General features: G+C 43.0%; 2 protein-coding genes across 4 annotated transcripts in view; one reads left to right on the forward strand and one right to left on the reverse strand.

Moving 5' to 3' along the window:
* The window catches only part of RBKS (ribokinase), a 77931-nt gene that overhangs the window by 48214 nt on the left and 15863 nt on the right, over window positions 1-13854 (forward strand). The window lies entirely within an intron of this gene.
* Window positions 5953-13854, reverse strand: part of MRPL33 (mitochondrial ribosomal protein L33) — a 30717-nt gene continuing 22815 nt past the window's right edge. Inside the window, exons 5-6 of the mRNA XM_022574185.3 lie at window positions 9341-9484; window positions 5953-6061 (exon numbers count right to left, since the gene is read on the reverse strand). Coding sequence (XP_022429893.1) covers window positions 9442-9484 — 43 coding nt within the window. The 3' untranslated portion in view covers window positions 5953-6061; window positions 9341-9441. The remainder of the gene's footprint in view (window positions 6062-9340; window positions 9485-13854) is intronic.

Genomic DNA, 13854 nt, shown 5'->3' on the forward strand with positions numbered 1-13854 from the left:
AGTCCGCCTGCCAATGCAGGGGACGCAGGTTCGTGCCTCGGTCCGGGAAGATCCCCCATGCCGCGGAGCAGCTGGGCCCGTGAGCCATGGCCGCTGAGCCTGCACGTCTAGAGCCTGTGCTCCGCCACGGGAGAGGCCACAACAGTGAGAGGCCCGCGTACCGCAAAAAAAAAAAAAAAAGTCAGATATTCATGATCCTATCACTTAGATGTAACCACTGTTAACATTTTAGTGTAAATCCACCTAGACTTTTCTATGCATAATTTTGAATAGCTGTACTTTGGAATATCTGTTAACAGCGAACTTGAATATTTGCAACAGCAGAGGATTAATGTGTGTCATTATGGGAAGGCTCTACATCCCCAAAAATAAATGAAACATTTCTTTAGAATAAAGTAAGTAGGCAATTCACTGAAGAAGAAATACGAAAGATAAAGAAATGAGACACTGTTCAACCCTACAAGAAATCATGAATATGCAAATCAAAATAACAGTAAGATTCCCTTCATTGCCCATCAGGTCAACAAAAAATAAAGATTGATAATGTCAAAGTCCAAACAAATTGGAAAAACACATGCTCTCATATAGTTCTGGTGGGAGTATAAATTCATAGAATGTTTTTGGAAGGTAATTTGACAATACCAATTTTTAAAATATGTTTTCCTTTTGACCCAGTATATCTCTTTCTAAGAATCTGTCCTACAGAAGTGTTCACATATATAAATATTTGTACAAGAATGTTTATTTCAGCTTTGTTTGTAATAACCAAAAAATCGATTAGACAGGTCTACATAATCATCAGTAGGAGAAGGTCAAATGATAATGGTATGGTGCCATTGATTTAAAAATAACTCTAAAAAAATAAAGTAAAATAAGTCTAGCTATCTGTAAGTAAAAGTATAATTTAAAATCCAAAACAAACAAACAAAACCACCAAACTTTCCCATTACTCATGGGAAGGGGAACAGGATGGGGGATAGGAAAGTGTTGAAAAGGAGGACCTCTGCATTCTGCTCCATATTCTTCTGAATTGTTTGCATTTTTCCATAAACCTGTATTTTTCACGTATTACTTTGAAATTTGGAGTAAAGATGATTTGGGGACATAGCAAAAAACTATTTGGAGCCACATCTAGCAAGTAAGATAGGTGATATCCTTTCTCAAAGGGCAAACTGGGCATTATTTTCACAAAGGAGCCAAATTAGCCACTGTTCACTCTTGATCTCATAAAGAACCTCTCAAGCTTTCCCAAATCTCTGTATGTGGAAGCTGAGTAGCCCTTTGACTTAGGATGACCTCTGAATGGAGAGTCCTGATGCCAAAGAAATAGATCCACATGCCTTTCAGATCCACAGCACTTCAGCCTCGGTAAATCTGGATATTTCACTACACACTTTTGACAGTTTTTTTCTTAATCTTTCTAAAGAAAAAATTTCCCTCAAAAACATGTTATTTTATACAGTTTCCTTTGGAAATATCAGAATAAATGTCAAAGCTGCACTGTTTCTGTTCATCACTCAAATGCACGGCAGGTCTTCAGAGAAACTTCACTCACGTTCAAGTTTTCTTTCTGAATGAGTCTGTTGATATATCTCGGTTTAACTCTTAAACCCTCATTCTCTCAAGAATGAATGATCTAGACTTTGGCTTTGCCACATTTCTTGGTCTTTGGCTAATGAATGACCTGGAGGAGCTATAAAAGGGGCCAGGCTGTAGGAGATGCCTCATGTTGAGGTACTTAATAGTTCATGTACTTCATCGTACATATACCTCTGATTTGAAACAGACCTGAATGGAAGGGCTCATGAGGGATGGAGGAACATATGTAACACAAGCCCTTGGACTGAACTGTGCTCCCCCTAAAAGTTATATGTTGAAGCCCTAACCCCCAAAGTTACTGTATTTGGAGATAGGACCTATAAGGAGGTAATTAAGATTAAATGAGGTTATAAGGGTGAAGCCCTGATCCCAACAGGATTAGCGTCCTTATAAGAAGAGACAGCAGAGAGTTCAGTCTCTCTGTATGTGCATTCAAAAAGTTCATGGGAGCACACAGCAAGGCGGTGGCCTCCTGCAAGCCAGGAGAAGAGCCCTCAGAATGAAACTTATCTTGCCAGCACCTCTATCTTGGACTTCTAGCCTCCAGAACTGTGAGGAATACATTTCTGTTGTTTAAGCCACTTAGTCTGTGGTATTTTGTTATGGTGGCCCAAGTAGACTAACACATGCAAGAAAGCAAATCAGCATGCTTCAGAAGTGACCTAAAGTGAATGCTGAAAAATCAGCTGTTCTGTGAGAAAATAAGCTGAGGCAAACTAACAGGATCAGCCTAAATCACCTTTTTAGTGAAATATCTCAAGAGTTTTTCGTATGGTTCAACGGTAATCATTGGTCCTGGTGGCTAAGGGCAGATGATGTCCTGGGTTCTAATCCTGATTTAACTAATAACTAGCAGACAGTTTGGGGCAAATGACTCATTATGTTTGGGGCTCAGGTTGTGCATCCAAACATGATGTGTCTGGAGTGGGTGATCTCTGAGTCGTCTTCAACCTCTGAAATTCCTTGATTCTTACAGATTCTTGGGGACATAAGGATCCTTTGGCTAATAATGAAAAGCAGGGCACTACTCTAGGCCAGGCATTGTGCTGGCCTCTTTATGCATTTTCTCACACACTCAGAACAACCCTGCAAGACAGGCTAATGCCCACTTTAGAGAGGAGGAAGTTATACCCCCAAAGGTAAACAACCTGCCCAGAGTCATCCAGCTGGTAAATCGGCAGAGCCAGGAATTGGTTCTAGGTCTGTCTGCCTGTCTGCCTGACCCTGACATCCGTGTCCTCCTTACCACACCCTCTTGATTTGGTGGCAGTCTGCCTAGCGTCCAGTCTCTTCTATTTGGCATTCCAGCACTGACTCCTTGCCACTTGGCATGCTGTAGGCTTCTGTAAGTTGCTCCATTTCTCTAGATTTTCAGAAGCTTCCACTCTTGCTTTGTGCAGTACAGTGCAGCCTCACTTAAATGCAGTAACTCATATATAGTCTAAGAACAGTGCCTGGCTCATGTCAGCACTCAGTACATCTTAGCGCTCATTAGTAGCTCCCCATGTGCCTAAATGTTCACTTTACCTGGGTATCTGTGGGGGGAGGGGGCGGTGGCATAACCAGGTAGCACGTACCAGGAGCTTGCACTACTCACCATCACACAGGGTGGATATGACCTTGGCTCTGTACATTACTGGAGAGAAACCCAGGTCCCACTGCCATTCAACTCCAGCACCTTCCTGTACAGGGCAAGGAGCAGGACTGCACGGGTGGCAATGTGGCGGGATGGTGCCAGGCCAGATACCAAAGGTTCAGGCACAGATCACTTCATTCATTCTTGTCTTTGAATGATCAAGGAGGAGAGGTGCACCACTCCTAGAGTCTGTAACAAAAATATCTTTTCATTAAACTTCTTTAAGTAAGGGTCTGAACCGCTAACTAGAGAGGCTAAGGAAAATGTAATTCTTCTTTTTTTAATCTTCCCAAACTAGTTCTCCAGTTTAAGGAAAGAAAAAACACTACTCTTTCGCTGCCTAGCAAACTCCTACCCATCCTCAAGGTCCAGCTCAGAGAGTTACTTTTGGGCAACCCCAATGCTTAATACAGTGCTTGGCATATAATAACAGGTCCTCCTGAAATAACGAAGAGTTCCAGTTCCTTCTGGGAAAATAACTAGTATGTGTGTTACAGTCACTTAGCCTCACTGAGCTCCAGTGTTCTCAGGGCACTAGAAGATCTACAGGATTCCTTATAGTCCTTCAGTGCCACACTGAATGTGCCAAGGGAAACAATCTCAGATACAAATGCTCTTTTTTAATGATTTGCAAACAAAATAATTACCCAGTTTCCCATTTTTTTTACAGTTGTTCACAGTATTTTTATTTGTAATATTTACAAATAGTTAATTTGTAAAACAAAAAATAACCTAAATGTCCATCCAAGTGAATGGATAAAACAATTGTGCTATGTCCGTACAGTGGAACACTACTCAACAATAAAAAGGAATTAACTATTTATACAGCAATAAAATAGATGAATTCAAAATAATTACACCGAGCAGAAGGAGCCAGACAATAAAGAGTACGTATATCATGATTCCATTTATATAAAAGTCTAGGAAACACAAATTTATCTATAATGAACAGAAGCAAGCCAGTGACTGCCTAGGGACAGAGCAGGACTGGGGGAGGAAGTTTTGGATTACAAAGGGTCACATAGGCACTTTTACCCAGTTTCCCATTTTAAAACATATCCTAGGATTGTTTTCCCTGGAGTCATAGAAAGGCGAGGCCAGAAAAAAAAAAAAAGAAAAGAAAACTTACAGAGGGTAAATGACACCTCTGAAATTGGCATCATAGAATAAAGAAAATCCATATCCAAATGAGGCTCTGAAATAGCCATCTTTTTTTTTTTTTTTTGGCTGCATTGGGTCTTCGTTGCTGCACACGGGCTTTCTCTAGTTGTGGCGAGCAGGGGTACTCTTTATTGCGGTGCATGGGCTTCTCATTGCAGTGGCTTCTCTTGTTGCCGAACACAGGCTCTAGGTGCACAGGCTTCAGTAGTTGTGGCACGCGGGATCAGTAGTTGTGGCTCGTGGGCTCTAGAGTGCAGGCTCAGTAGTTGTGGTGCACAGGCTTAGTTGCTCCGCAACATGTGGGATCTTCCCGGACCAGGGCTCGAACCCGTGTCCCCTGCATTGGCAGGCGGATTCTTAACCACTGCACCACCAGGGAAGCCCTGAAATAGCCATCTAAAACTTAGGAATGATACCAATAAATGGGCATGATGTCTGTGCAAGGTCTGCTGACTCTGGCTGCCAGAAAGGATGACGATGACAAAAAGAAGTTCACTGACTATCAAAAAAAAAAAGGACAGAGGACAAGGTAATTGCTAAAGAGACTGATCGACAAGGCACAAGACATCTGTCATGCCGGGGGGCATATTAACTCTATTACATTACTTCCACATCAGCAGATCACCTCAATTACCAGCTAATCAGGCAGAATTAAACATTTTAAATTATCTTTCTTAATCCTGCATGTGATTATTTGAAAACCCAGAGCTCTAAAAATCTAATTGTAACTGCTTACCAGAAATGTCATCTTCACTTTGAGGAACTGAAGCAGGGCCAGATACAAGACTGTTTTTTTTCCGTTTTCCTAAAGTACCGTCCCATGGCCAGAACTGGACTTGCATGTATATCTGCCTAGTGCCGGGCATATTAGGGGCTCCCAAGGGGACCTGGCCCTGCTTCAGAACTCATAATGGCCAGAGACCAAAAGAAGAGCAATGGTAGGGGAGAAGGGGGGCATGGGGGTGGAGGGAGGATGGAGAGGAAAAAACAACTGTTAAAACCTTAGCAAGGGACTTCCCTGGTAGCGCAGTAGTTAAGAATCCGCCTGCCAATGCAGGGGACTCGGGTTCAAGCCCTGGTCTGGGAAGATTCCCACATGCTGTGGAGCAGCTATGTCCGTGTGCCACAACTACTGAGCCTGCACTCTAGAGCCCACGAGCCACAACTACTGAGCCTGCGTGCCTAGAGCCCATGCTCCATGGCAAGAGAAGGCACTGCAATGAGAAGCCCACACACTGCAATTAAGAGTAGCCCCTGCTTGCTGCAACTAGAGGAAGTCCACGCGCAGCAACAAAGACGCAACGCAGCCAAAAAAAAAACCTTAGCAAATGTCAGGAGAGCAAATTCTAGATTTAGAGTGTTCTGTGGGCCTAGAAGGCACAGGAAACAGTCCCTCTCCCAGTAAGAAGGGATGGTATGAGGTTGTGGGAGATTGCTTACCCATCTACAGTTAAGACTTCTGAGCTTCCTACGCCTAAGCTCCTCTTCTTCCCACTCCTTCAGTGTCCTGGACATCAGTGTGATGACATGTCAGTGAGCTGGTAGTCTACTCCTTGCCCATCTTCCTAGGATGCTGCAATAGTGTCCTCAGGAGCAGAGCTGCCAGGACTGCACTGTAGGTCTCCTAAGTGATTTCCATTGCATGAAGATGATTCTTGGGTAGGCCTAGAATTATATGGAGGTGAAAAAACGTTTGGAGGCGAAGTGTAGAGCCCCGTGAGTTAGAGCCTTGCCCGCTGCCCTCAGTGCCCATTGCTGCTGATAGAGGTGGACAAGGAAGTGAAAAAACAGCTGTGTGGATCATAGCTTGCTGAACATCTGCCTGCCCTTTGCGTGAAAGTATGAGTATGTGTGTGTTAGGTTAGTGGTGTGTGTACTTTGTGTATTTTCAATGTGGATAATGTGTGCTCCATGTGAATGATCTATGAGTGGCATGAATGCCATGTGTTCGTGTGTGCATATGTGGGTGAGTAAATGTACAACAGGGGGACAGAGTTTAAAGGGCTAACTAGTCACTCTCACTTTCCTCCTCCTACTTCCATTCCTTTAAAATCTACAGGAGGGTGCCATACGATGGGACAACCCCTGAAAAAGCTATGTGATTTGGGACCAGAAGTTAGGTGAAGTACATCTTCCTAAAAGATTCTCTAAAAACAGGAAGTTTGGGGCTTCCCTGGTGGCACAGTGGTTGAGAGTCCGCCTGCCGATGCAGGGGACACGGGTTCGTGCCCCGGTCCAGGAGGATCCCACATGCCGCAGAGCGGCTGGGCCCGTGAGCCATGGCCGCTGAGCCTGTGCGTCCGGAGCCTGTGCTCCGTAACGGGAGAGGCCACGGCAGTGAGAGGCCCGCGTATGGCAAAAAAAAAAAACCAGGAAGTTTTATATCCTTTTCCATCCTTGGTCAAAACAAACCAAAACTGGGAAAAGAAAGATCATGGTTACATTTGCTAGATGACTTCCCTATGACTGTCCTGTTCCCAGTTAGGAAAATCCTCTTTACTGAGACTTCAACTTTCAGGTTTAGCATGTGGGAATGTAATTAGAAACACATTTGGACAGAAGAATAGTAATATTTTGTAAGAATTTCTCTTGATCTTTGCCATTCTGAAGTTTTACTGCAGTGAATTCAGATCTGAATTTATTCTTATTTATACTGCTCATGATTCTTTGTTCCTCTTGAATCTCAGTATTTGTTTTTCATCAATTCTGAAAAATCCTTAACGATTCTCTCTTTTATTACTACCTCTCTTCTATTTTCTCAATCCTCTCCTTCTGGAACCCCTATAAGGTATATCTTAGACCTTCTGTTTTCCCTATCTTATATCTTTTAAAATTACTAGAGGGGCTTCCCTGGTGGCGCAATGGTTAAGAATCCACCTGCCAGTGCAGACAAGGGTTCGAGCCCTGGTCTGGGAAGATCCCACATGCTGTGGAGCAACTAAGCCCATGCACCACAACTACTGAGCCTGTGCTCTAGAGCCCATGAGCCGCAACTACTGAGCCCGTGAGCCACAACTACTGAGCCCGCGTGCCGCAACTACTGAGCCCGCATGCCACAACTACTGACACCCGCGCACCTAAGAGCCTGTGCTCTACAACAAGAGAAGCCACCACAATGAGAAGCCTGTGCACTGCAACAAAGAGTAGCTCCCACTCGCTGCAACCAGAGAAAGCCCGCGCACAGCAATGAAGACCCAATGCAGCCAAAAATAAATAAATGTATAAATGTATTTTTTTTAAAAAAACTACTAGAGAGAGAAGCCTAAATAGGGTTTCTTCATAGTCAGGATCCTGGGGCTGCCTGGCACTTTATTCTTGTAGTTCCAGGGCTGATGAAGCAAAAGTGCCCTCTAGAACTGAAAACAGTTCTTTAAGAAATGGAAAAGACTCCTGTGGAAAATTATGGCAAAAGGGGTGAGGGGCACCCCACTGTGCACTCACTTCTTCACACTTGACCTGAATTTTCTGCGTGGTAGGGACATGCTGGTGTGATAAGACAGACCCTGGCCCCAAAGAGCTTCCATCTAGAAGGGTATGTAGCCCACACAGAATGAGAAGTGCCATGATAGGGATGCTCCCGAGGTGCCATGGGAGTGCAGCTGAGGGGTCCACCTGGCCCGAGGAGCCCAGCGGACCTGCTTCGAGGGCCACGGAAGGAGATGAGCTGAAGGCTGTCTTCCCCTTAGTGAAGAGTAACCCAGGCAGAGGCAGGAGCTCATGAAAAGGCCAGAGGCAAGACAGCAGGTCATGTTTGTGCCTTTTCAATTAGTTCTGATTGGAAAGAGCTTAGAGTACAGGAAGAGTGGGAAAGGATGAGGTACAGCTGGAACAGGGATGGGTCGTGAAGGGCTTCGTTTGCCACTCCTGGGAATTTGCACTTTCTCCTGCGGGCAGTGGGGAGCCACTGATAAGAGGTTAAGCAAGGGACAGACTTGATCAGATCTATACTTTATAAAAGATTAACATGGCTGCTGTGTGAAGAATAAATTGGAGATCATAATACTGGAGGCAGGAAGAACCATCCAGAGACTGTTACATTGAAACAGATAGCTAGTGGGAAGCAGCCACATAGCACAGGGAGATCAGCTCCGTGTTCTGTGACCACCTAGAGGGGTGGGATAGGGAGACGCAAGAGGGAGGGGATATGGGGACATATGTATATGTATAACTGATTCACTTTGTTATACAGCAGAAACTAACACACCATTGTAAAGCAATTATACTCCAATAAAGATGTTAAAAAAAAAAGATGTTACGTTGATCTGAGAGATTATGGCAGCCTGGACTGGGAACATGGCAACAGGGATGTGGAGAAGTGGCTTTAAGAATTCTTAAGAATTCAGAAGACACCCCACCGCACCCCCACCAAAATAAAAGAATTCAGAGGACATAATGGCAGTCCATTTCCTTTTTTAAAAAATTGGCGGGGAAGCCTAAGTTAGATGCTTATTTCATAGTCAAAACAAATAGCTCATTCTATCAGTCTCCATGGTTTTCAGCATCTTTTTGAGCCCTGACTCACCTAAGAGCTAAGACCTACTGCCATTAGAAACAGTTCACATCATCAGTTATTCTCTGCAGGTGGAACAGGAAGATGCCTGTGTAATTTACAAAAAAGAAAATGAAATGAAATACCCTCATGATTCTTATGTGCCCTTCTATTGGGCATGCCGGGCTGCCTGCCACCATTTGGGGGAAGCACTGATCTATGCAACAGAGAAACATCTGGAGCAGAAACTTATCCTTCATGTAAAGTAAATAACATTTGAAGGAAACTCTTTTGCAACATAGCGCTAGTTCAGATATCTCGCCCTACCACCTGTGCCCTAGACACTAGCTTACTCCTGATGGAGACACAGCCTTCACGAAACTACACACTCTCCCCCTGATGAAATGACAAATCAGCCAGTATGTGATGAATTTGGGTTGTGTAGACAAAAATACCAGGTATTCCAGCCAAGGCACACACAGTGTGCTGTGAATCATCCCCACCAGCTTTCAGCAGTTAGATTAGCAGAACAATTGCTCAGTTCCTTCCTTCGTCTTCACAGTGTAGACCTGGCCCAAGACCCAAGAGTGAAGCAGCAACTGTAAGGAAGCAGAAACATTATAAATAACCTAGAGAACCCTTTTATAACAGCAACTGCCTGCTGAGTTTGTGGCCTAACAGCTCAAGCAAAAAGGATATAAATATAATATTGTGCAATGACTGATTACTCAAAATGTTGTGCATGAGCAGCAGTGGGACCTGGGGTTGGTGCTAATATTATCAGACGCCTTTGCTGTTTAATAATCTGGTAGCTCTGTATTATTTAGCATGCAGTTTTCACAGAGAACAATGATCTTATTTCAAGTACCTCTCACTGAAATAAAAAAGCAGCTGTTAGAAGATGAACATTTGGCAGAAAATGTTTTAGTGGAATCTTTCGTGAGATACTAAATCATACTGGATTAACTGTTTTCTGTCTAGAATAGTGGAGTCACAAAGAAAAAAGATCGCTGACCACAGAAGGCAAGGGCAGTCTTTAGAACCCAGTGAATCACTAACAGACATTTTAGTTTTAAGTGCCATTTATTCACCAATATATAAAGTTATTTATATACAAAGCTTCCATTAATAGCGCCTGAAGAATGGGCCTTTTTTATTCCAGTTTTAGCTCATACTCAGGATCCTACTTCTCTTTCATTAATAATGGAATTCTTTAAATTATAGAATAAATTAATACACCACAGACATTTTGGGCAGAATGGGGTTTTTAACCAGTCTTAAGTCTCCACAGGCCATTCTGTGTGGCTAGCCTGCTGAGCGCATGCTGGCCCTGCCCCTGAAGAGGCACCGAGGCAGCCCGCTGGGCTCCTGGGCTCCTGGCCCACCCACTCCCAGGTTGCTAGAGCAGGGCCGACAATAGACTCTCACAGGTTCTTCAGGCTGGCGGGCCACTGTCAAACTAGGGCTCTGCTGGAGAGGAAGTGACATCATGACATAGCTACTGGGCATCGCCATTTTCAGCCAGAGAACATGATCTGCTGCTTTCATGAGGCCATATTGACTCAGGAACATTTTTCACATGAAATTATTATCACTAAAACATAAAATTCTCTTTTCTAAACTATCAAGCGATGTATAGAGCAAAGACTTTCACAGTATACTCCCAATTCCCACTCTTGGGATGGAGTGGGTGATGGGTAAAGATTAAAAATGGAGGGTTTTCAGAAATGGCTGAGGATTGCTTATAGGATAAAACTAGCTCAAAACAGCTTCATCAGAATGTCCATTTCAATACTGGTGTGACTGGCCAACCCAGAACCCATCAAAAACCAGAAGCTGAGAATGGACTCTGAGACACTGAGTTGGGCCCCAGATGGAGCCAGCAAATGACCTGTCAGTATGGACCACTGGCTGACTTAGACCAGGAATTTGTCACCAGTAATGGAGCCAGACCAGTTCATGGTGCTAAGCTCTGAGGTAGAACACCTCAACCATGTACATTCAGGTGGCGAGGCTGGGATAGGTGAAACGTGCCATCAGGCTGGCAACTTCTTTTGCCTTTGATTCAATTTTAGATCAAATCAAGGTGATGCAGTTATTATGATCACTGTACTCTTGCAAATTGTTATTAAATACTAGTAGGGTACCAATAAATAAAAAATCTAGCAGTTCTGGGATGAAGGTTGGTAGAGTTTTTCTTATTCTTTAGGAGTTGAATTTTAATCAATATGTTGAAAATTGGAAGACCAGAGTCATTTTTTAATACCCCTTACAATCTTTTGGGGCAGTAATATGCTGCCTTGAACATGTATCTCCCAACCTTACTTTGACTCTGCACTCAACTCCCCATTGATCCCTCTCTGTTTTCATCCATCTAAATGAAAGAAGGCTTTGGCCCCATAAACCTCATTCCAGATGGAAATGCATAATTCAAGACAAATACTGATGTCAAAGAAGAGAAGGCACACCAATTTGTGTCAGCAGTTGCTATAAATTAAAGGAGTACACGGAGAGTTTAATGTAATGTAAAATTGAAAATAAAATTAGAACCAATATTTAGGTAGTTCTCCACCTCTTTTTTCCCTACTGTGACATGAAGGATTGACTCCCAGCTTAAGTACCTAATGTAGTTCATTTTTCTTTTCTGCTAGAATTTTTTTCCCCATAAAATGTTGCATGTTTATCTTTGGCAGCCAAAATTAGATCTCTTCACTTTTTCCATTCTAATCTCAACAGAAAAGTCAGGGTAGGAAGAGTCAAAATTTTCCCCTCATCTTCTACACCCATCATGTTTGCCGCATAGAAAGGACCCCACTCTACCAGTCTGACTAGTTCAGCTGCTGTAAATAGCTATTAATCCTTCCTTAATATTGATTCTCTGTGATGTGGATGTCACCTACATGGTTTCTTTTGTTTTTCTAAGGCTGCAAAACAAAAGGTTGATAATGAACATCTCAGACATGTACGACTGCACAAGGTGTTCCGAAACACTCAGGAGAAGCATTCTTGAGCATGCATCCAAAGGGATTAGTCTGATCAACTGCCATTATTCAGAACCTTTTTGGAGCCCTTTATGCAGATTTCCCCCAAAGCCAGTGTTGTTCTTGATAGTCACCCATTGTTTTGGCCACTGGTGGAATTTCCTAGCTTGATCCCCCCACCTTAATCACTAGATGGTTTTAAATGATTCACTCTTTCCAGAAATAAATTTCTTAGGATAGTGGTTCTCAAAGTGTGGCCAGGGACCAGTAACATCAAGATCACCTTGGAACTCTTTAGAAACACAAATCCTGGGCCCCACCCCAGATTTAATGGATCAGAAACTTTGGGGGTGGAGCCCAGCAATGTGCATTTAACAAGCCCTCCAGGCAATATTGAGGTACAATCTAGTTTGAGAACCACTGACTTAGAAGATGAAATATTGCCTTCATTGAGGATATTCAAAGATGTGCTACTGATTTTTAAGGCATTCCGAAGAACAAGTTTCCAGAAGTTTTTGAGCAAAGTTGGAGTACATGTATGGCCTCTCTGGGGGACCGCTTTAAGAGAGACTGGCCTTCCACTGAGACATCCCGGTTCTGCCACCTAGCCATTTGACCTTGAGCAAGTTCTTACACTTGGTTTCTCATCTGGAAAATGAAAGACCCACCCTTACCTACCTCACAGAATTGTAATGAGATTCAAAGTGAGTCACATCTACAAATATGCTCTGTAAACCAGAAAGTACTACAAAATGTGAAAAGTGAAAGTCATGTCATTCTGCAGACAGGATTCTGGTAGTCTGAGCATTATGTCAGGGCAGAGAGTTGGAGAAAGGCCTGTATTTATCATTCCTTTGGCCAGATCCACCTTTTTGTCTATATAATGACCGATTCATCACCTCAGTGGATGTGTCTAAGATTCTGCCATTTCAGCCCACCAACTTATTTGGTGCTAAGAGAGGAAAACGATTGCCTGACTGGTGGCTACAAGGGGCTAGGAAGATGTATTCATTTTCAGACATGCTATTTTCTATGGAAAGCTTAGTGATGGTGAGTAAGGATGGACTGTGTATGTGGGCACTGTACTCTCGTGCCCAGAACTTGTCACACACTAGCAGTGAAAGGGTCTGTACTGAAACTACCCATTTCAGCCCTGTGCAAGGGAGTCATGACCTTCAGCAAGGAAGCGAGTGTTCATTGCCACATACTAGTCATTGCAGAGAGGCCCAAAAAGAAAATCCCTCGAGCAAACCAAATCTATAGAAACTGAGATTTTAAAACAGACCAGTTAATGTGTCTGTGCTTGAGAAGAATGTGGGTGGATTTTCCCTCAGAGGTTAGGCTTTACAAACAACTTCACCATAGGAATTCTTTAAACACCAAGCTCCTGGTGCATTTGTAACTTAACTTTAAAGCTTTACAGACTGTTAAGTGAACATATCTGGGCAGGAAGGAAGCTAAATCTGTTGCCTTAGTGCTTATTGGGAATGCAGTTTTAGTAACACAGAAAACAGTTCCCACTAGGCCAACATCAACTTCACTTTTCACACAAAGTGGCAGCTAAAATCAAGAGATTCAATAAGAATCTAATTGGTTAATTATGATTAAATTATTGGTTAATTATGGGAAAATAAGCTGTTGGTTAATTATGGAATTAGAATAGGAAATGATTTTGCTCAAAATGTGTGCCTATTTAACAAATCTGTAGAGACAGAAAGTAGATTAGTGGTTCCTAGGCCTGGGGGGAGTGGGGAGGAATGAGGAGTGACTGTTAATGGGTCCGAGGTTTCTTTTAGGGGGGATGAAATTTCCTAAAATTGGACTGTGGTGATGGTTGCTCAACCTTGTGAATATACTAAAGAGCACTGAACTGTATACTTTAAATGGGCGGATTATTTGGCATGTGAATTATATCTCAATCAAGCTGTTTTTTTAAAAAGTCAAATTGCTAATAAATTGTAGAGCCAAGGAAAACATTATGGCTGTTT

The sequence above is a fragment of the Delphinapterus leucas genome, chromosome 13 (assembly GCF_059928025.1).
Source record: "Delphinapterus leucas isolate spDelLeu-1000000601 "Yukka" chromosome 13, BTC_Dleu_Yukka2, whole genome shotgun sequence".
Lineage (NCBI taxonomy): Eukaryota > Metazoa > Chordata > Mammalia > Artiodactyla > Monodontidae > Delphinapterus > Delphinapterus leucas.